General features: G+C 44.3%; 1 protein-coding gene across 2 annotated transcripts in view; it reads left to right on the top strand.

Moving 5' to 3' along the window:
- jag2b (jagged canonical Notch ligand 2b) overlaps positions 1-23,612 on the top strand; it is a 49,234-nt gene that overhangs the window by 4,643 nt on the left and 20,979 nt on the right. For both annotated transcript variants that reach the window (XM_030406271.1, XM_030406269.1), the window contains exons 3-5: positions 15,121-15,175; positions 20,405-20,662; positions 21,770-21,830. In XM_030406271.1, the coding sequence (XP_030262131.1) occupies positions 15,121-15,175; positions 20,405-20,662; positions 21,770-21,830 (374 nt within the window). The remainder of the gene's footprint in view (positions 1-15,120; positions 15,176-20,404; positions 20,663-21,769; positions 21,831-23,612) is intronic.

Here is a 23,612-nt window from a genome sequence, read left to right as displayed (position 1 = left end):
ACATCGGTATAAATTGTCACAAAGTCACAGAATTAAAGGCGGGGCTACTGATGTAGCGTTTCAGGAGCAGTGTTTTCCGTGGGAGACGGGAGCTTCTGTTGGTGTGGACTATCCAAGATCTTTCATGTGCACAAGAACATACTGTGTATAAAACACTGAAGGAAAGGAAGTAAATGGAAAAAGCATAATGCATTTCTGTTGATGACAACTAGTAGAAGAATCGATTTAATCATTGCAGCCTTGGTAAAACTGTAGTTGCTGAAGCCTACAAAGACTTATCACTCATGTTCCCACGACACATTGATTCCTATTGACCTTGAAAGCCTGAGTTGTGAAAATACCCCTTGATACCTCTGTTAATTTCCTGAATTGACGCTCATACCAATTCTCAGAGAGACAGGTTTCATCTTCCAGTCTATTGTATTGCAGTCGAGCTGTGACGGTGAAAATCTCTCCATGCATTTCTGGGAAAGGCGTCTTCTTCTATGAAGACACTGAGGCAGAGACATCACAGCCTCTTCTTCCTCCCGGCCGAGTTATCATCACGCCAGTGTGATGCAGTCACTAATGGCTGCTTTGACTCGGATTGCACGATGCTTATCCATTCTTTGGAAGTCCTCCAGTGATGCTACAGCTCTTGTTCATCTTGCCAGCATGCCGGTAAAGAGACTGACTATTGATGCTGCTGCCACCTCTGAGCTCAGCCCACACTCGGTGTTTCCCCACGGGTTTGAGTTTACAGTAAATGCACACTGCTTCTGCTTCCTATTCTCATGCATTTTATAGTCCTTTGTTAGTGTGTCATTGTAATAAACTTAACGGGCGGGAATCTGTTCCGCAGTGAAAGCACTTAAAAAGATGTAGTGATTGGGGTTGACTGAAGTACTACATTTTTTTTTTAAAAGGGCTTACATTTCCAAGAATAGGTTATTTTGGAAAGTAAAGCTCAGTAAGACTACTGACTATTTTTTTCATTGGTATTTGAAGAGTTTGCCCTTTTGCTTTTAGTTCTGGTGTGTCATGTTCGAACCAGGGAACAGCAGAAAGCAGCGTGGAGGTCAGTGACGTTCTGACCTGTGTCCATCTGTTGGTTTGTTGGTTGGTTAGTCAGCAAGTTTCCACAAAAAGTACTGAACATATTTCTATGTAACCAGGATGGAGGATGGCTCTCAGCCCAAAATAGACCCCTTTAACTTTTGGTGTGGACCTGGATAAAGGGATCCAGGAATTTATCCCTGCTCTCTTCTAACATTACAAGACAGGATTTGTTTTCTAGACATTTTCATCAGTTTCCCAGAGTGTGCATAATGCATGGATCCTGATGGAAAAAAATGTAGGTGTATGAAGGTGCCTGGTATCTGTGAGTGAGTACAATTTGTTGTGGATCCAAATATAAATCCGGATCTAGCAGATGTAAATATGTTTCATTCGATATTGGATTAGGCTTAAGGGGACTGTTGGGCCTTGGCAGACATATGTTCTCTACTGAGTGCCATTTAAGTTATATCTTTTACTTCGGTTTCTTCTTCCAACACAACCTTTAAGCAGTGCTTGAAAATCATCCAATTGACAGAGACTGATGGAAAAGTATTTATGCACCAGCGTCCTTCAACACAAATCATAGTGTTGCGACGGAAAAGGGGCGTAAATTAGCGCGTCGACCTGTGGTGTGATGTTTTTATGACTGCCATTCAGAGCTGCAGCCAATAAATACCCAGCACTACTGCAGTCAGTTGACCTGGGAATAATGCTGCTTACACATGTTCCTCAGGTGGTCCCATATCCCAAGTTGGGAACTTGTTCTTCAGAGTTCGGTGCGTTCATGTGTGTGATGTCAGAATTTGGGAGCAACACGGATGGCAAAAGTATGTAGACATGACTTTGGAAAACGCTTCTTTCATCCACCATGTTTCAGCATCGTAAGAGGTCAACTGGGCATCTGTTGTTACCAATTTTCTCAGACTTTCTCATGTGAACGTTAGCAGTCAGGAAAGCATTTTTTCCAGATAATTCCAACAGCACAAGAAGGCACCATGAATGTTGATTGTATATTTTCCACTGAAGACAGAAGCCAGATGGTGTGATGTTGTCCAGTGTGAAAGGTGTACAAGAGGCTACAGACGTGCAGGTCTGTGAGACTATACTTATGCCCAGCGAGGGTTGTAGCCAGATGCTAACAACATTATGCTAACTTGCTCTAAAACGACAGTGCTGACAGGCAAATGTTTAGCAGGAATGTTCACCGTTTTTGGACACTGACTACCCCCCAAAACCCTAAATTGTTTTTAAATTTCTAAACATAAACAAACAAGGTCTGATGTTCTGATTACCACATTTATGCTAAGCTAGGCTAATCACCTCCTGCCACAAGCTCCGTAGCAAATACTGGTGATATTTTTGTTATTTACCTCTGAAATAAAGAAAATCTCCCCCCCCCCCCCCCCCCCCCAAAAAAACGTATTTTTAATAAAACATTCTTTAGATGTTTGATACCGGACAGTGTCAGTCGCATGTGGACCATACAGTACCTCTGTGTTTAACAGGGTTCAGCAGTCAGCTGACCAAGTTAAGGCCTCGTTAGGCCTGATTGAGTTTCCATTTTGTTGTGCTGTGTGAGCACTTCAGGAGAGAGCGAGGGAGAGAGAGAGAGAGGGAGGCAGGGAGAGAGACACGTCTTACTTCCATTTGATCACTAATGAAATTGCCGGTGAAATTTCTCTCCCCCTCCCTCCATCCCTCCCTCCCTAACCCGAGCTACATCAGCCGGACGTCCGTGTGATACAAGCCTGCCTGTAACTGTATCTGCTCTGAACTCGGATATGTATCAGACCTCCCTCGGCTAGTAAATAGATGCACGTAGTCCGACCTGCAGCAGCCACCAACCTCAACAGTAGAAGCTTGAGCGGTTAGTTGCAGTGTTATTTCAACAGACAGTCGAGACGACCGAGAGCTCCATATTCCTGTGAAAATAACACTCAGCCTCTGGAGTGTCTCTATGATCAAGGGATGAAGTGTGTGTACCAAGTCGGTTTGTTTGGTCTGCTGCTCATGCTCTCCCTCAGTGCGCTGTCAGTCTCAAGAGGCTGATCGTCTCGAAGTGGGAGGCATGATTGGACGATCTCATTCACATTTTAAACGACGGGTTTATCTGCACAGACCTGCTGAAGATTGTTTTTCTTGGAATGGACCCAAACTATTTGAATGGCTTTGGCTTGCTGCTGTGGCCACGTGTACGTCAAATGCACACAGTGTTGCTGTCCCGCTAAGTTTGTGCTGCTTGCAAGCTTTGTTTCGCACGTCTTTTGTTTTCTTCGTCAAGTAAACCAAATACTTGACTCACTTCTAAGCCGAGGTCACACTTATTCCTCTTCCACGACGAGCATTTTAAACAATTCTATGTGAGATTTTACAGATCACCAGTTTGTATAGCATGTTGTTTGGCAAAATCTGAAAGCAAAAGTGATTGTAGCTTTTCGGAGAGGCCCGTTGTGTCAGTTTCTCCCTGTGGTATATTGAATATCGATATTTGCTTTCCGGCGATCGAAACGTAGCTAGCTTTTATTTGGATTTCTGCGAATACCTAAAGTCACAGCAAGCCATTCTGGACTTGGTTGGTTGGTTACCAGTGCTGTGGATTGTGGAAAGCCCAACTCCAACCTAAAGCGTTATTTGACAACCTGGGAATAAGACTCAACAACTAAGTATATTACTGTAGGGGTAGGCCGATTGTCTTTACCAGTCAGGTAAAGTGCCTCCCAACAGTACCTCATGTTAATTGTACTTTATTTCATCATTGGCTACTCAAAATTTTGACACAAAGATTTTCATTTGAACTGCAAATGAATATCTGCCCCAGATATCAGTTTTCAGTCTCCTTGATTTCTTATAATCGGTATAGGAAACCCTGAAAAAGCCCTATTGGTCAACCCCCATGTTACATATGACACCTTTTTTAAATTAGATTGGAACCTTTTGAGTTGTTCTGAAAATGTTTGCATGCCATAAAATGTTTATCTGAATCATACTTGGTACAGAGCTCTTCACAATGCTGATCTATTTGGGATTCCTGTTCATCGTGCAAACACTTGCAGTTGAAGCTAATGCTGAGCTACATGTGAGGGGGGGAAAAGTTATTTTGGATGCACACACACACTCACAGGAAAAAAAAGAAAAAAAAAAAGCTAGCTCAGGCTGCCATGGTTAGCCTCACCTGATGCGGAGCTTGTCAGGGCTGTTGCTAGGCGACGGCTACATAGGCCTCTAGTAAACAATTATCTTCCCTCTCTGCCGCTCCCTCCCCCATCCTTCCTCCTGTGGTCCCAGGGCTGCTGCGTGGAAAGCCACTTACACAAGTCTCACCTGTGATTCAGCTCGGCTCTGTATTGATCGGGCAATTACCCGGGCAGGCAGAAAATGACGGCCCTTTCCTAAAAGGGGGTGCTTAGGGTCTGATATTTGGATTTCAAGGTTGTAATTGCGCACGCACATGCCGTCTTTGTGTGTGCTGCAAAGAGGGTTTGCTGTGTAATAACTTCCAGCTTTCATTAGCTTCTTTCTAACGGTGAGCACATTTCTGCGAGCCGCAAGGAAGCTTTTCCCTCGTGCCTAATGGTCCCTTTACAACGTGTTTACTGTGTGAATTCATGTTCCTGATTTGTGACCAACTGGATGATTTTAATGTCCAGCCTGCTCGCAATGCTTGAATCATAAAGCAGATGCTTTAGTCACAAAGACTGCGTGAAGTCTGCCTGCGCTGTTCCAACAGCACGCTTCTGCTCGCCATTTTATTACCTCCGCCGAGAAGGCTGTGTTTTTGCCTGAATTTCCATGAAACCTGGATGGAGGAGGGGTCTTGTCCCATTATAGACACCATTAACTGTTGGTGTTGATCGGGGTAAAGCAACGGAGCCATAGACTTTCTCCAAAGTCGTAATTTTAAGTAATGCGTCTTACTCAACTTGACACAATTGGTAAAACATTCCACCCTAAACTGACATTTATTTTGTGTTAAACTCATAGAAGGTCAGAGAACTACAAGCCGTCTCACTGTCTCATCTTTGTTATCACTCTAACCCCACGCTCTGATTTCTTCCCAGCCATGCCTTTCCCCCTCAGACACTGCACATTCTGTGTCTCAGAAATCTTACGTACTGTTGCCTGTCGTCAGAGTGTACAAGTCTGACAGACATCTGTGTTGTTGCGTTGGTTGCTCATCAACAAAGATGCAGTGTAGTGGTGGCTGTGTGATCTGGACAGCTGCCCTGTGGAAACTCGTGTGCCCTGAACTCCATCTGACTCCGACTACATTCTCAATATTAAATGGATCGGTGTTGTGGTGTAGGGGGGGATTTCCTCCGAGAACACTTTGTTTTTGTTCACAATTTCACAAAAGGTACACAGTATAAGTGGATATGTTTAGGGTCCAATGATTAAAAGGTAGTTTTCTAACCTCGGGGACACGATGATGTTTTAGCGTGTGCTCTTTACCAGGATCTGGTTAATGGGTCTGTAATCAGCTGGAAGTTTCTCATTATTTCCTCCAAGTATTTTGAACGTCAGCTATCATCGAAGCTCAGCCTCATTTTAAATCCCTTTTAACTTTTGCCCTCGTTCGGATGATTTGAACTTTGTTTGATGGTGTATGTGTTCGCTGTTTCAGTGACTTTCGACTAATTTTGGACATATTTCTGCCTGTGCCAAAATGCACCAGTTTCCCTCTGGTCCTGTCCTCTTTACCTAGTTTACTTGCAAAGCTGCCAGTCCAAACTTTATCTACAAGTTCAGTTAATTCAACAGCTGTCCTACAAAGTGGGGTTGGGACGAGAGATGATGCCATCCTCCGTCGCCGGTGGCTGGCGGTCAGACCATTTTAACACGGTGATTTAAAAGGCCACCCCCACCAGAGTAGAGTACAAAAAAGTAGTGTGTCTCTTCAGAGTTGCCATAAGGCAGGAGTTGTTGGTGTTTGTGACATGTGGGAGAGAAAATGAGTTTGTCTCTGCTAAATGCGCTGAAGTTGTGTCTCCATGTCCTGTTTTTCATTTTCTAATGAATCCTTCCCTGTTTGGCGAACCCCAGACGCTTCATTACATTGATGGCAGCGGTGTTTACCTCTGCAGGTTGCTGTTATGGTGCTTCTTTCAGTCATGCCTTTTGTTATGTGCATTTTCTTAGCTCAGTTCTTCAGTATAGCTAGCCAGCTAACTTTGTCTCAAGCTTCTGGGGCTGAACACAGTTAAAGTTATGGATATGTGGCGGGAAAGACACTGTGAGAGTTGGTCTGACTCCCCTTGCACGTCTCTTCCGTCTGTTTGCATGCTACCAGCCAAGGTATTCAAAAGCAAATTGAAAGAGATGCATCCTGTGGTCACGGTGTATGAAAATACTCGTATTCCTGTTCAGGTTGATGCCTTGCTGCAAACCACAGTTCAAACAAACCACCGCACTGTGAATGGTCCATCACTACAAGTGGCCTCATTGTTTTTGAATGTGTAAACCAGCATTCAAATTGGTCAAGGGCTGCAGTGGAAATAGAAATGTTTTGCATCAACAGGATCATGAGGACTTTGTGTTGAGATGATTTGAGTTTTTCATGATAAATGGACAGTCTGTACCGTTTCCCCTTCAACGAGAAAAACAACCTGAAGGTGCGTGAGATCTGTGGCTTTTAAAGAGACGGTACGGCTGCGTGTGTTTTGATAGTGCAGGTATTCCTTGGGGGGCGTTCATAAGCACGTTGGCGTGAGTAGTGTCCTATGGGTCTTAACTTGTGACACTTGAGGAAGCTCCACAGTATCTGAGGCCGACCTGACGCTGTTGTGTTGGCCAATCAGAGACATACTTTTAACCTTTTAACTGTATTTGCAGGGTTTTTGGATTGGTTTAAAGTTGAAAAAGCCTAAATTTATTGCAGTGTTTGTCCTTATACTGCAACCAGACTCTTCCTCATCCCAACATTTTTACAAATTGCACTGCTGTAGATTCGGATGGTAAACATCATTAAAACAGCATGTTAATTGTGACACAGTGACATTAACTTCAGTCTTCTGCCTCCACAACATTATTTCAGTTGTGCATGTTCAAGGCTCCAGACTAAGTTTATTCATTCTCAGAATTGTCCCAAAACAACCTTTAACCACTGTTAAGTGAAGGTTTTCGTCCCAAAACTCAAGTTTGCTCATGATCATATTCATACAAAATACCATTTGATCCCAAAGGCATCCTGGGAAGGCCTCAGATTTTCTACTGTACCTGGAATGACATTGATCCTGAGATGATGGTTAAGTGAAAAATCTTCATTAAACAGTCTCCTATTTAATTTGCAAACTATGTGTTGGCCTCCAATAATGGACTCAAACTACTGCGGGAGGCTCAGGTGCTGCTGTCAACACGTATTGTTTAACTACGAGGTGCACACCAGATGTGTAGTGATACGTATGTGCATGAGCATATTTCTGTTGTCGCTCTGCACTTATGTGTCTGTTTTGAATGCGCTGTACTGCGCGCGTTGCCGTGACCCTCTGCATGTCCTGCCTCTCGTTAAATGAATGGTCTGCAGGTGCTCGGGGCTCCTCGTGGGGGTAATTAAAGCATGTCATTACATGGGCTGTTAAATTGTCACTGTACTGTTGAACCTGTTTGAAATGATAATGGCGCTCGGCTGGAGGCGGTGCTCTCCAGTCAGGCGCCCTGTTGCTTTGGATCAGGAATCAGCCTGTTAATGTTCGTGCAGCGTGTCCATTGACTTCTTCAGGCAAATCAACACCTGAGGAAGTCACTGACGAATATCCACGAGAACTGAGCTCTAACCTGATTGTTTGTCACGTTTCTTGGCACACATGATGATCGACGATCCTGTCTCTGATAAAGGAATGAAAAACTGCCTTTAATCATTACATTTTCCCGTTTTTAAGCATGCTAGAAATATCCGTTTACAGCGTGAATCAACTCGGCTTCCGTTTTGGCGGCATCGCTTTCCGATCTCAAACCACCGTGAAGCCTTCAGTTTGTTTTTCAGTAGGTTAATTACTGGCTGTCTACTCTGACATATCTGTGGTTTGCACGTGAAGCCGTTTAGCTCCTCTATGCAAATGCACGCGCGTGTGTGTGTGCTTGTGTTTGTTTTACGTGTTGCATAGTCTTGGATCATGCTGGTTAATTAGCACCAGGAGGGGAGGGGTTTGTTGTATTGGAAGTGCATGGGTAATGACCCTGTTGGCATAGTAGCAGCATGCTCAATGGGCCGTGCGTGTGTGTGCACAGCCGGTACACACCAGCCGGCCAAATGCCTTGCCTTCAGTGCGACATCTCTTGGCACACGACGCTGGCAAGCGTTGTGTGCGTCCCGTGCCCCCCCCCAACACCTCTCTACCCAGCAGAGATATGACGGTCTGTAACCTGCTTTCTCAACCACACGTGGAGTTGTAGTAGTGTGAAGGAATATTGTCTTGTGTTCCTTGAGTCATTGGTCAGTGGAGTCTGGTTTCATTAAGGAAAAACACCGAGGCTGATTACCTTACAGGTTTGCCTACTTATTCTCTGAGGTTAAGATGTCAGAATCTGCTTCCTTGCATTGTGTTTTTGGTTTGCGCTTTGATGCTCCGGCCTTTGATGAAAAAACACTGCTGTAAAAGAGGGGATGAGGTTAGGTTTAGTCTAATTCTCACGTTCAATAGAAGAGTAATATACAGAATAATGGATTCAGTTGGTAAATGCAGGGTCCGTTTTACTGCAAGAGGGATCAAGGGTCTCTGGCAAGTTGATGTGAAGTGTTTTATAAAGGAAACTGAGGTCGTATGTAGGGGTGGCCGATTTGAGCCGTCCACGATCCGTTTTTCAGACAAATCATAGAGGTCCTGGTACTTAATGTATACTTGTTTAAACTTTCTTTAATGCAATGTTGTGTTCAATGGTACAAATGGAGAAATTCATAGACTTTCAATTTCAGATGTTGATCGTGATGGTGTTTAATAGTTTGTGATGGGTCATCTTTTTGATTATATCGTGGAACTTTAACTCAAGCCCAAGGATGCAATAATATGGAAAAAGACACAATTTTATGTCAACATGCTATCAAAACATGCACCTGGTTGGAATTGTCATATTAATGAGCAAGACTAAATATCCTTTTATGTTTTTTACATTTTTATGGTTTGATTCCACATATTCAAGATTGATTATCTGATTTTGTCTACCGGGAATCACGGTTCAAGCAAAGTACAGAAATGTTTGGTATGGGTGTCGCAAAGGTTCAAAAGCCTTCCAACTTCTCTGCCTGCCAACATCATCGCCACATTCGCAAGGATTTTACCACCGGAGGTCTTTGATCCTTGCCTCCGAACAGATTGAGGAATTGAGACCAAGACCGATTTGCATCAACCCCAATTTGAAAAAACCCGAACAAGCTCTACTCCCGATGAAAAATTGGAGACATTCAGCCTGTTCAGTGTCGTGCGTTAATGACCATCAGTATCATTAGGATCTAATGATACCAAATTATTTCGCTTCCAGTTAGTTTTAATGACTAATTAGAATAAAGGATGCGTCTGAACATTTCAGAGTTGATTAATTTTATGGGCCTATCTTTCATTATAATATTCCTCATATATAGAGATGGCTTTTATCCATTAATGCCCATTAACAGTGAGCATTCATCCATATTTTTGCCAGTTATTCCAAAGATCTCTGTCTGAAGAAGGTAGAAGGTGCCTCACATGCTGTTGTGCCCACTGCCCCTCCTATTCAGCAGAGACGGTGTAGCTCTATGCCCTTGCTGGAATAGCGTAGACTCAGCCCTAGTAAAACCAAAAGCTGGGATTGACATCACAGATTAATGAAGATTACATGCGACGATTACTGGCCACGGGATGAATCGTGATGACCTCATGTCCCATCAGAAGGCAATAAATCAGGAGATGTCAGTGGAACTCCCCGTGGAGGAACAGGGGAGGTGGACATTCAGGTCACCTCTCAATGACATGGGAACAGAAATAGCTCAAGGTTACAGAGAGTTTTTTTTTGTTTGTTTTTTTTACAGGGGAGAGCACATCAGTGAATTTTAGCTCCATGAAAGGCATAAAAAACAGCTCCTCTCAACGCTGAATCAGCATTCGAGCTCCCAACTTTCCCCAAGAGGCAGAAATGAGTCAATCAAACTTCCCTCCACAATGCAGACGCACCCCTCCATTGATGCCGAATTGTTGGCAGACTGGGATCTTGCATGGGATTACACACCAGGCCTGGATCTCACATTCTTAGTATTCTTCGAATGCAAACATGCACATCGCCCCACATGCAGAGGGTTGACCCCGTCTTTTGAAAAAGAAGCGTGCAGATCCCATGCTTAGTGACCCCAACCTGCCCCGGCTTCCACTTCCCACTGCCACCTTTCTCTGTTCCCTGTCCCTTCTTTATTCCAATGACCACTTCTCATCTGGCGTGGGAATCTACACCTGTGGCTCTCCCCAGACATCACCAAAACAGCCTTTTGTCATGACCTGAATGAGTCTACCTGAGTCGAGTGAAGTGATGAGTTTTCGTTACTTTTGCGGCATGCCATGCAAAGGTGGCACATGAGCTTGAGCAAACACAGACCTGCTGAAGACATGACACACAAACGTCCAATTTTTTTTCAGCCATGCCCCCCTTTCTTGACTTGAAAACTAGGATTTCTCCCAAGTCAATCCTCTAATCCATTAGGGGAAGGGCTGGGTAGGGTTTTGGAGATTTGACTGACAGAGGATTCTTTGCAGTCTACGATGAAGTATTTCACACTGTCTGATGTAGTTGAAGTGTGTTGTAGTCTGCATTATAGCCTAGTTGGATGCCAGAATAGGCGACTTTTTTCTGACTTCGCCTGTGCAACTGTCCCGCCCAGGCTCAGTAGCACACTTGCTGACACTAATTGTCTCCGTGCTGACTGTGTCTCTTCATGGACAATGGTTTTGATTGGGATGGGGGAGAGTTATGGTGTTGGGACAAGGGTCTTTGTTCAGTAGCCTTTCCCCCTTCCCTCCCCCACTCCTCCCCTTTATCCCCCTGCCCATCCATCTATCTTGTTCCAACCATTTGGGCAGCTGTCACTTAATCCAGCTAATCACAGACTGGGATGGTCTGTGGGAAACCAGGCTAGTCCGTGGCTTTGCTCAACCCAAACATACACTGAGTCAGGAAACGTTTACAACATGAAGGCATCTGAGCACGCCTGGATTTTGGGTGAACCCACAAGGTGGAGGTCACAATATAGCCGCCTCTTCCTTTTCTGATCTCTGATACCAAGGTTTGTCTGCAGCTCTTTGCATGGCCACACGGTACAAGCATCGTTGCAAGATCTCCTGCCACTAATGAATGCATTGCCACTCATGGTTCCTCTTGTATGCACTGGCATATGCACCCACCCACCCACATGCTCAGACTGGGGCAGCTAGCCCACCCTTTTATGGTTGGGGGAGGGGCAATGAGTGGAAAAGGTCAGAAGCCGAGCTACATGTCGTGGGATGATCCACGTTCATGTCAAATAATCCATCTTTGAGGCTGCATCTGTTGTGTGTCTGAGGTTGGACGGGTTGGCAGAGCTTCCGGCATCAGCAGCACGAGCATCGCCCTCCACCGAAACCCCCAGACTCTCCGCTTCCTTACTCCTCGCCTCCCCTAACCCCTGCTTAGTTTTCATCCTCTCACGTCGCACCAGTAGCTACAGTCTCACACCGCTGTACCCCCCCCCCCGTGCTCAAACTCTGACCCGAGCCCTTTAGCTCACCCCTATCCTGTCATCTTCCATCCCCTTCTCTTGTCACCCGTGGTCTTCCACAATAACACTCCCCTCCCCTTCCTCCCACCACCACCCACAGCCAGACAAGCCTACTTAATCCCACAGCCCAGCAGCAACCAGCCTACCAGCTTGTTGGTCCCCCAGATCAACAACACAGACTGACACACACACACACACACACACACACACACACACACACACACACACACACACACACACACACAAAATTTCCAATCCCCCTCCCTGGGATTTCTCTTTCCCGCTTCATTGAAGCAACCGCAGGTCCCTCGAATTCTTGCCTTATGTTTTTTTTTTTTCTTTTTTTGTCCCCCCCCCCCGGCCAGCGTCCTATCAGTGACATTACAGTAGAGGTCATGGCAGTCACTCTGTGGCTACTACAACTGTCACTGGTGGTGACGTAATGAGTGTTATTTAGGTCAGCTGGTTGTCTAGCAGTGTGCCCTACAGCACACCAGCTAGATTACTCCTGTGATGCTGGTTAGCTTGGTTAGTTTCCATCTGTGAGAGTGTGTGTGTGTGTGTGTGTGTTTATGCGTGTGTTCATGTTTATTCAAGCCGGTGTCAGCTGTGCAGAGTGCTCACATTTCTGCTGCATCATTCCACTGAATTTTCTTTTCATACATTTGCCGATTCTCAAATAAATAGTATCGATTACATTGAGTCAGTTTAGGCACTTGTGTACTTGGAATCTAGAGCTTTAACGTTTGATTACTCAATGGAAAGAAATAAAATTGCCGACTATTTAGATGGCAATTTTGGTCACCTTTTCAAACAAACTTTTTCAAAAATTGCTGGGTCCAGTTTCTTAAGTGTCAGGAGTCTTTTGCTTATGGACTGTTGACTGGACAAGCAATATGAAGAAATCATATTTTTTTTGCTATATTTTTGAGATTTGATCAAGACTTTGATCAAGTAATTGTGAAAATAATCGCTTGTTGCAGCTTGGTTGCAGTAGTATTGGGGATCCCAGGTAGAACCGAGGCTGCAAATAAAGATTGCTCCTTTATCAATTAATTGTTAAAATGTTATAATGTAGAAGATGACTCAACCGAGAGTCCAAAACCATCCAAATAAGAAAAAACGAAAAACAAGTAAACCTGCCAAAATTAATCAAATGATCATTTTAAGCACAGTGTAAACCCCTTTACTTAATGCACCAGCACTGTTACACCGGTCAACTGTAAAGCATAACTTGGAGTAAAAGAAGATAATCCCTTTAGCTGCTGATTTACCTCACTGTCTGACAACCAAGGACAAAGCCAGGCAGAGTTTGTCTCGCATAGCTAATATCGGCAAAGTGACCTTCTTAATGGACATCATACCTGCTGAGGCTTTATTTTTTATTTTTTTAAAACCTTTTTTCTGTTTAATATATTGATCGTGTTACAAGAAAGCTGAGATGAATTAAGTTTAGAAGTGAAGGAGGTAAAAATAAAAGGTTCAAGTGGGTTTCAGTGGTGGGCTTTCAGAAGAGTACTAGTCAGCAGTTAGCAATCCTGTCAGGTAACTGCTGTGTGCATGTATCAGATTCACCTAGCTGCTAACAGTCAATGGCTAGCTATGATGACTAAACGTATGTCAAAGGTTTATCTTGGGAAATATGTTGATGATGTTGCCGCTTCCAGTCAGGAAATAGTCCCACACTAAACCTCCTGTAAAACAGTTTCTTTTTGATCAGATTAATCAGTTAGCATGTCAGTTTGTGACTTTTTTCTTTTCTTTTTTTTAACCTTTGACCAATACAAACTAGCAATATCTCTTTCATCAGCCTCCTGCCTCTAGCCATCTTCTCAGCTTACTCACAACAAGAGTGGAAATAAGCATATTTTCTGAAAATGTTAATATGAACATGGAACATATTTTTTTTTTTTGCTAATAAACTAGCTAAGTCTGAAGCTAACTGGCTACATTTTGTGGCAGGCTTCAAAACTAGCCAACAAACCCAAAGATATAAATGTTCGATCTCAGCTACTGACTGATCGTTACTGCTGGAAATCAGCGGTCGTCTCAAAGAGGAATGAAGTACTCTCTGAAATCATTTGATGTTGTGATTCCGCAAAACAAAAACCTGAACATTCTTGCGCTTGTTACCTTTTACCTCGAGTATCTTTATGCGCCTGTGGCCCTTGCCTCAGTTGAACCATGACACATCAATGCTGTGGCTTCTTGTTGCCAGGATTTCTGTATCAGATCTGCAGAGCTTCACTGATGAGCCAGCAGGAGTAACATACAGGTTCACATAATCACGTTGCACAGTGAGCCAGAGGGACGTCGCTGCTCTTTCCTCGTTTTTCCCCTCCCTTCTTTTGGCTTCTTCCCGTAGTTCTACTCGACGTTTCTTGCTCTTTTATCTCTGAATCATCGGGTTTCATTGGCAGCGTAAGTCGAGCGTACCTCCAGGCAGACCCGAGCTGTGTATGAGACTCTGTCGTAGCAGTTTAATCGATTTTTGCATCGTGTGTTTGTGTGAGAGAGTGAGAGAGTGAGAGAGAGAGTGAGAGTGAGAGAGTGAGAGAGTGAGTGAGTGAGTGAGTGAGTGAGTGAGTGAGAGAGTGAGAGAGTGAGAGAGAGAGAGAGAGAGAGAGATTGTGGAGGAGTTGCATGACTGGCTAAAATGAAATAAAATGAACTCATTATCACTATCAGTAATGTTTACTTTTCTGCATATCTGAATTTGGGAACAAAATAACAAATGCCATCTATTAAATGTTTCGTCTTTGACCATGATTTATTAATGTCGTCTGCAGCTATTATTAGAAATTTAGCTTTCTTGTTTTGTAAATGGTATATGTTCGGTTTAATATTTGGATCAGTGAAATGCATAAATTGATGTTTCTTATCGTGCTCTAATGGCAATGTTGGAAAATGGGTGACCTCTGAATTGTGCTAGTGGTCATATCATACCTACCAGTGAGTCAGTAGGTAATGTGAGACATCATTCACTGGAATTGCATTGTTTTTTTTGATTCCTGTGTGGGCCATTGTGTTTCCTCACGTTGTTTGACAGAAGTTTTGTGCTGCTTGGCCTTGGATAACCACTGTCATTCTTGCGTGTTTGTGTTTCTTTAAACCAATCACAATAGTCGTTGGTGGTGCTAACCACAGCAGGAAGCGATGGTGCCCCTGCAAAATGGAGCCCTGGCATTAAAATGGCTAAATACTTTCCAAAATGGAAAAAGGTAACAGCTGCAGGCTTGTTAAAGTTCGTACTGTTAGGATGACTTGCTAAAACAGGCAATGACCCACAATCTATTGCTGCCGGTCCAAAGAGCCGCATGCTATTTTGTCTGAATTTCACCTGACTCATTCCTCTTTTCCTGTCTCTCCAGCGGACATACACGTTGATCGTAGAGGCCAGGGACTGGGACAACGGCACACGCAACAGTAAGTCTAAGCTTCACACACACCTCAATGCATTTGCCTCCATTAACTGTCGCTGATGGAGATAAACGTTGGCAGGTAAAAAGGATTATCGGTAAAATTTGTACAAGTAAGTCAAGGCAAAAGGACTTCCCTACTATTATAAGGCTCAAGAGCAGAACCCAAGCTGTTTGGGGGACCATGCTAAGCTGAAGACGTCCTTTATTGATAAGCTTTTTGGGTGCTATTTATCATCTGGTCCAGCTTTTCCATCTTTTGGTACAGATCCAAAACGATTTGAACATTTTGAGTGTACAATGGTTGTTTTGGGTTTGAATCAATGTCAGTGATGTCGGATCAAGAACAACATCCAGAAAATTAGTCAGAAGCACTTTTGTTGATGTTTTTGTGTGGGGAAAAAATGCCAAAAATTCATGGATGGCTGCTGCTAAATATGTGCTAGATTATGTATTTATTTTTTTCATATTATAGCTGCAGTGATTAGTTGATCGAGAATGAATCGTCAGCTGTTTTGACAATTGAAAAGTCGTTGGTTGGGCAAAATAATCAGCTTGAAGACAAGTTGTAGACTTTTTATTGTCTAATTGATTAATCAGGCAGAATAATGGATCATGAAAATGACTAAAACAGCCCCATTTTGTTGATAGAAGCTGAATTCCTTTTGATTTCTAGCTGTCAGTTTGGCAGTTAATTTGGAAAATTACCTTCAGATTAGTTGATTATAATCATAATTGTTTGCAGACCCCTGGTTAAGACATGAAGGGAACGTCAGCTCTACATCAACAGGGTTCATGTTCATATCTCGAATTGTGTTTCGTGAAGTCTTCTCTCAAGCCGCAAATGGAAACTTCAATGAATTTCTGAAGTCATGTGTAACTTCACACTGTAGCACCTCAAGATGCTTCATGCAGAATATAATCCTTGGTTCGTCTCAGACACGTTGGCTCTGGCGGTCACTTCTGACCAGCTGTATCCTGTTTTCCTTTGGTTATGTCCGCTGGGTGGACTCCTGTACAACCCCTTTTTCCCGTCTGAGCAGTAGCTCAGTCTGGGAGGAAGAGGACCCATTGAGGACTGTAATGTCTGTATGTTCAGACGTGGCTTTGATCTGTGCACATTTTTCACGAGCCTTTAGTACATTTTTGTGCATGCGACGGTGTACATGAATGCATGTATATATCCATACTGTTCTCCCCAGTCTAAACTTGCTCCTTTATTTATATGAGGTCATTGCATCCTGTTTTGTCCATAACATCAAACGCACTTCCACCCCTGAATGCAGACAATGGAGAAGAAATAGATTTTGACATCACAGCGCTTTGATTAGACTGCGTTTCTGCATGCGGGCCTCCAGTAATTGTGCGCGTTTACAGTAATTAGTCCTGATGTTTCTGATGGACGCGAGGCCTTAATGTTGTTTGAGAAACCGTCTAATTGATTTCCTGCCAGCTACTCGCACTCAAGCCTCAGCCAAACTGCTTTAAAGCGGCAAAATAGATGTTTCAAGTGAGAGGAAGCAAGACACAAGAGACACTTTATCAGCACTTCAAGAGATGAGAGCAACCCTCAATTTTTTTCCTTTTTAAGCCCAAATGTTGAATAAATTTGATAAAAAGAGAAACGGATATCATTCATTAATTCCTTCTGGATTCTGTATGAAAGCCACACTGAGGCTGCTGTGAGGTCACAGACATCAGCTGACTTCAACCTCAATGTCATGGGTCCAAGAAACACAAACGTCTCAAACAAGTGCTCCTTTCTCCCTCTGTGGAAGATCACAAGGGAGTCTGATCAGAGTGGCGAACCTCTGTAAGGTCACAGTTACAGCAGAGGCCATAGCCTTCGCCTGCCAGGTCGAGCTCATGATGTCGATTTTTAACAAAATATGTAATGTCATTCTACATGCGTCGCTCCACTATTATCTCATCTGTGGAATTCAGAGCTTTATTTGTCACGGGTCATGGTCAAAGATGTGCACGTGAGCACTGGATTGCCACCTCTAAACCAAAATTAGTGTGTCTATGCCGATTTTTAACGTGGGGTTAAACCTGCTAAAAAAACAGGCAGGTTCTTTTTCATCATGACTGTAATGAAAGGTAACAGTGGCATCCTTTCTAAATGTCTTTTACTTGACTGAACGATGTTCGAGTTCTGCTCAAACAGAGACGGATGGAAAGTTATCAACAAGTCAGCGGCTTTCACTTTGTCAAGGCGTGGCAATTAATTGGTGTCACTGAGGTGCTGTGTTGACTGGCTTCAGCTCAGATCAGATGGAGGCGGCTGTGGCTCAGGGGTAGAGCCTTTGTCCAGGTCGCTGGTTCTATTCCCCCTGGTCTGCATGTCAAAGTGCCCTTGGGCAAGATACTGAGCCCCAAACTGCTCCTGATGTGCTTGCCGGGATCTTGCATGGCAGCCACCACCATCAGTGTATGAACGTATGAATTACTGTGAGTCGCTCAGAAATGCCCTAAATGTTTGTCTGTCTGCTTAGAGTTATTCAGGGTGTTGTGGAGTGTTGATTAGTAGAGTGTGTTCAGTATGAACCACCCTTTAGTGATCGGGCTGTCACTGGATCGAGTGAGAAGCTTAAGCAACCTCCAGACGAGGCTGCCGGTCTGTGTTGTGGCATTTCATGCTCGCCTGCAGTAACATCACCTGGAGGCATGGCATTTTATTTCATGCCGTAGTGATGCAGGCAACAAACTCACTGGTGTGGTTTTTAGTTCGCTATCCATTAGCACCGAGGGCTGGATGTCCACACAGGAATCTGAGCGCTCAGTTCATTCCGCATCGCCATCTTTTTAAATATTGAGCCTGTTGTCAAAAACATACGTGGGATTTCTGATTGTGGCCAAGATTTGAAAAAATCATTCGATAGCAGAAAGCTTAAACAATGGAACCATCCAACACATCCGACCAAAGAGGGTGTTTCGGTGTTTGACCATTTCGTGAATGATCCGACCTAAACCGCAGGACTTCGTATTTTTTCTTCTTGAGAACCGTTTCATATTGTTCAAGTGACAAACTGAGTGCAGGGCTAAAGTGAGGCATTAGAAGTGATGTACATCAGGGAGGGTCGTTTCCCTGTGAACAGAAACTGAGAAACACTAACGGGAGAAATAACCAGTCAGGAGCACAGCGGGACACACTGCCAAAAATCAGACGTGTTGGAAGACCTGCGCAACATGTCAATTGGCCGAGCAATAGAACCTTGAGGTGGTCTTCATGTGAGATGAAACGCTGAAATGTATGACTGCGAGTTTTCTGCTGGACTCTTGAAGTTGTTCTCCGGCGTGAGTCAGCAGCAGCCTCATCGTGTCTGGTCCTACGTAAGAGCCCATCAGTATGTTGGGTTCTGTCACTGAGATTCCTCTCCTCCGTCGTCACGTCCTCCGGTGTGCGTGTCTTCCCTCCCCCCTGTGTCCTCAGGAAAAGCAGCCGGCTGTTTTCCTTGTGTTTATCGAGCAGGAAGTTGAGTGGACTGGGCGGCCGGGCTCAGTGTTTAGACACCGAGGTAGCAGAGCCCGGCTTGGGCCCGGAGCCCATTGTTCTCTATCTGGCAACTACCGGGGGTTATTTCTGTTATTGTTGCTTAATTCTGTCTGACATTGTGTCGGTCCCCAGCAGAGGAAGGTGCGTGTGTGTGTCTGTGTGTGTGTGTGTGTGTGCGCGCTCCCTGCTTGCTCACTTCAAAATGTCCATGGTGCACTGCAGCCCAGAGCCCCTGAGCAAAGGAAATCACAGACCCCCTATTTCCATAGAGATTGTTTGCCAGCTTCGATCCCTCTGTGATAAAGATTGCTTTCTTTTCTGGGAGCCGGCGCTGCAGCGAGCCAGACGGAGGCACACAACTTATTTGATGCGAGTGTTTGTGTGCCAGAGGCTAAGCCGTCGCAACCTCCCGACATGACAGTGCATGAACAGAGAGCTCAGAGCTCGGCGGCGATGTGTGCCTCCGCCAGAAAATGGATCAATTTGCAGACAATGAATTTCAATTGCATGCTTAAAATTCAGTGGCTACTTTCCACACACACACACGCGCACACACACACACGCACAATGTGATATCAAAGCGTCTGTCTGCTGAATAAGAATGCACTGCTTTATCTCGAGGAGGAGTGACTTTACATTAGAATAAAGGAGATTCCGCAGCGCATTTCCGATAACACATTTTTATCCTCCTCACTAAATGCAGTGGTTTAGTTTGACTGTTTTTCGGGGATGACTGATAAAACCACATTGTTTAGGATTATTGCATTAACACATTGGGATTTTATGCTGAAGGTGTGTTAGCCAAGAACCCATGCACAGCCTGATATATATTTGGCCACACCGAAACAGGTTGTGAACACAGCACTGACGTATGATCATCTCTTAAATTGATATAGATAGAACATCTTCTTATTTACACATTCAGAAGTTTCAGAGCATCATTAGGTTTCATTTGGAGTCTGAATGTTTCTGGAACATAAGTCCAATATTCACTCCCTTTTAGCTCTTGTTTGGTCTCTACCAACTCCTACCGTTCTTAGGCTGGATCTGATTATTTGGCTATTAGAATATTTGTTTGATGGATACATACAGTTATCAATTTTGGGATTTGGATGAGTCCTTCTCGTGTCATTCTCAGTCCTCTCTACTCCCAACCGAAGCTTTGAATATTTTGCTGTTTATTACTCCAAAAGCTCTGAAGCCCAAAAGGCTAAAAAAAGATGGTATTCAGGACACCCAAACACCAAACACAAAAACAAACCCCAGATGTATGAACCAAACTGTGGCTCAGAAAACAATTTGAACCGAACAGTGGATTTGGACAATTGTTACACCCCTACAAACTCCTGAGGGAAATATTTGTCTCTGTAGCTGCAAAATGCTTCACTATGTTCACCAGCTAACTGTCACGAACAGTGTCGTCTGCTGTTTGGTGCTGAGCAGGTATTGGACACTGTTTTAGCACTTTTTTGCCTGCTGCTGCTGGAAACAACTCTATGAGACCGGACCGCTTAACAAGGAGCTGAAACTCACATAAAAACTCCTTAAACTTGAAATGAGCCTCAGATTCAAGAGAGATGAATATGAATTACCCTCTAGATTGTGGGTGATTTTATTTTTATTTTTGTTTATTTTTTTAGGGGCTATTTTAAATATTCATCTTCATGTTTCTGTGCTGAAATCGTAGCAGAATATTCCAAACCGACCGACTGATTTGTCTTCGTCTGCTTCGTGTTTCAGACGAGGAGGAGCTGCTGATTGAACGCAGCGTCCACACCGGCATGATCAACCCCGGCGACCCCTGGCAGACCGTCCTGCACGACGGCCCCGTGGCCCGCCTCACCTACCGCATCCGAGTGCGCTGCGACGAGAACTACTACAGCAGCAAGTGCAACAAGCTGTGCGTTCCCCGTGACGACTACTTCGGCCACTATCGCTGCGAGCCCTCGGGGGCTCAGGTGTGCCTGGACGGCTGGATGGGCAAAGACTGCAGGACAGGTGAGCTGCCGGACTTGGTGTTCACAATAACTGTTACACTTCATGGAGACAGTTTGATGTCATGTTGTTCATTATAAATCCACCAACTGCAGGCGTCACAGAAAAAGACTTTTAACCTGACCGTGACCTACTTGGTAGAGCTGCGACGATTCACCGATTAGTAGTGTGCAGAGGGCTCAGATTACCTGCTAAAACCGTGAAGTTTTGTCATTAAATCCTTAAATACACACCACTTAGTTGACTGTCAGACGGTTTGTGTGTGTGTCTTGTACGATTGCGATATAATTCGGGATTAGTTTGGGATGATTGTTGTACTTAAAACTATTAAAATCATGATGATGTGACATTTGTTGGGGTGTGCACTTAACCAACATGTTCTCTTACATCTGGAGAACAGGATCTGTAGACCACGACACCTCTGCAGCACCACGGCACTTCATTATAATGCATTTGTCACGCATTATATCGCTGAAATTGCAGCCTGTGCTTACTGCAAGTTTGCAACAATTTTGTTTACTTGCTCTCTTCTGAAAGTGCACAACAGCACGAGTAACGGTAACATATCTTTCTTTTGAAATTCATTGTCCGAGAGCCATTTTTAAAGCGCCTGGTAGAAATGCGCTGCCCCGCCTGCCTATGTTTTAGCATGCGGCGGCGTCGGGGTCGTGCATGTGGGTGGTGTCAGAGAGAGTGGGGGGCCTCAATAAATCACCCAGCTGACCTTAGAAGACGAAGGTTGAAAAGGGGGGGGGGGGGGGAGAGGAGAGAGCCTGGGTTGTTTTTAAGAGGGTAGGGGGGCTGTGTTGTACATGTAAGCTATAAAGTTGTCTCTTTCTCGCCAATCCCCCCCCCCCCCCTCGCCTGGACAGGGTGCCATGAATTCTCACGTCTTGTTGCGCTTGTTAGAAAGATGGCAAACAAACGAGCTTCTCCTCCTCCCTCCTTTTACGTGTCATCGCCTCCCCTCCATCTCTCCGGTCCTCCGTCTCGGAGAATAATCTCTTTTTATGGGAAGAAAATGTAATGAGACACGTCTCCCGGAGGAGTTTAAATCACACACCTGAAATTGTTTCTCTCTGTCTTTTTTCTTTCTTTCTTTCTTCGCAGCAATCTGCAAGCAAGGCTGCAACCTGTTACATGGCAGCTGCCCCGTCCCAGGAGTATGCAAGTAAGATGAGCACGAGTGTCTTTCATGCACAGAAAATGTGCCTGTTCGGATCTTTACTTTACTTCTGATGTCCTGCTGTTATCCTGGAAGAGATTACATTTCTTAAATTTGTTTGTGTTAAGATCCTTCATACCAAGGCTGGGTTAGGTTATTTAAAATAATATCGCACTATTTTCTGACTTTGTCACGATACATGATGTATAGCTATCAACAGCTATTCGCAGATGCTAGGACTGGATGACAAAATTCAAGAATATGATATTTTTCACAGTATTTTGGTATTTTTGACACACTATTAAAGGAATGGTGCACCCAAAAATTAAAAAATTCAGTCACTGTCTGCTCAACCCCATGCCGATGGAAAGCGGGTGTGAAATGTTGTTGTCCGCATAACATTTCTGGAGCTTCACAGCAAATTAACGATGCAACAATCTGCTACACAACTAAAGTGGATGGGGACTTGTTGAAAAATGGAAGAAATACAAAAAGAGGTATAAAATGGCTGCATAAACACTTCCCCGACATAATCCAAATCTCCAGAAGCTCAGAGATTCCCAAGAGACGTTATTTTACGCCCCTGTTTAGAGCTGAAATTTTCTCTGAAATGTTATCAATTGGGTACAAACAACGATTACAACAGTCTAACGCATTCCATTAAAACAAGGAAAACACACCTCTATCTGATGTTTTACAGTGAAGATATCCAGAATCGGCATCACTGTATACCAATATATTGCCCAGTCCTTCTTCAGACTGTACATGCAGCTGGAATTTTTGATTTGTAGTAGAAAGGCGGTCTCTGTAACGACTGAAATGCAACTGTGGTGATGTTAGACCTCAAGAATTAGCCCAGCAGTTGAGCTAAATGTGTGAAAGGCAAAGGGAACGATGGATTTCAGAGGCGCCTTCGCTTGTCGTAGCCTGTTGTTTTTTTTGTTTTTTTTTGTGTGTCAGCCTTTTTCTTCCCTTGTGGGCATCTCCACCTCGGTTCAGAAGAGAAGGGCAATGCCGAGCCTGCCTCTTTTTGTATTTTTAGCCACCTGAAATCCTCCGCAGAATACCAAGCGTCTCATCAGCTCTCTGCGGCTCGGACCAAAGAAAACAGGGAGTCCTCGGTGTGTGAATTTGACCACTGTAAACGTGCCGGGAATTGTCATATCCCCTCCCCAATCCGCATTGCAGTCCTCCTTGAAGGGCAGGGGGCAGGAGAGGAAATGAATATCCCACTGTGTTATGTACATTTCCCAAAGTGGAAACGGCAGTTAGATAAAGTGACGTAGGATGGCCCCATAGGTCCACATTTCCAGGATGTGCCGCATCCCGTCGTCATTTGTAAAACCCCGTCCCTCCCACCTGCCAGATGGAAAGAGACACTTGGCTCGGAGCCGAGGAATAACAGGGGAAGACCAGTTTTAGGAAACTGCTTCACATTTTTTTGTGTCTGCCCGGATCAGTGGGCTGCAGACAGACAACCGGGGGGGAGCTCCTTATTCTTCCGAAATGTCAAGTCGCAGTCAACAGGAAAGGTGACATGAATAGAAGAGCAGCGGTGGAGAATCTTCCTGCAGTGGCATGAATTTAATGAAGCCTCAGGTCACAGAAAGCTGGCATAAAAAGTCCCTCGCCATCTCCTTTCATTCCCAGTTTTATGGGCTTTGCCCCGCTTGCCACAGGCTTTTGAGAAACACAAAAGCTAGTACGTGCCTGTTGTTACGCTGCTGCATTGAGGCTCTTTTATCAGCACACATTAGGCTTGTTCCGACACATTTGTCGGCTTGCCGT

This window comes from Sparus aurata, chromosome 22, assembly GCF_900880675.1.
Source record: "Sparus aurata chromosome 22, fSpaAur1.1, whole genome shotgun sequence".
NCBI lineage: Eukaryota > Metazoa > Chordata > Actinopteri > Spariformes > Sparidae > Sparus > Sparus aurata.
This window is presented reverse-complemented; position numbering and strand designations above follow the sequence as displayed.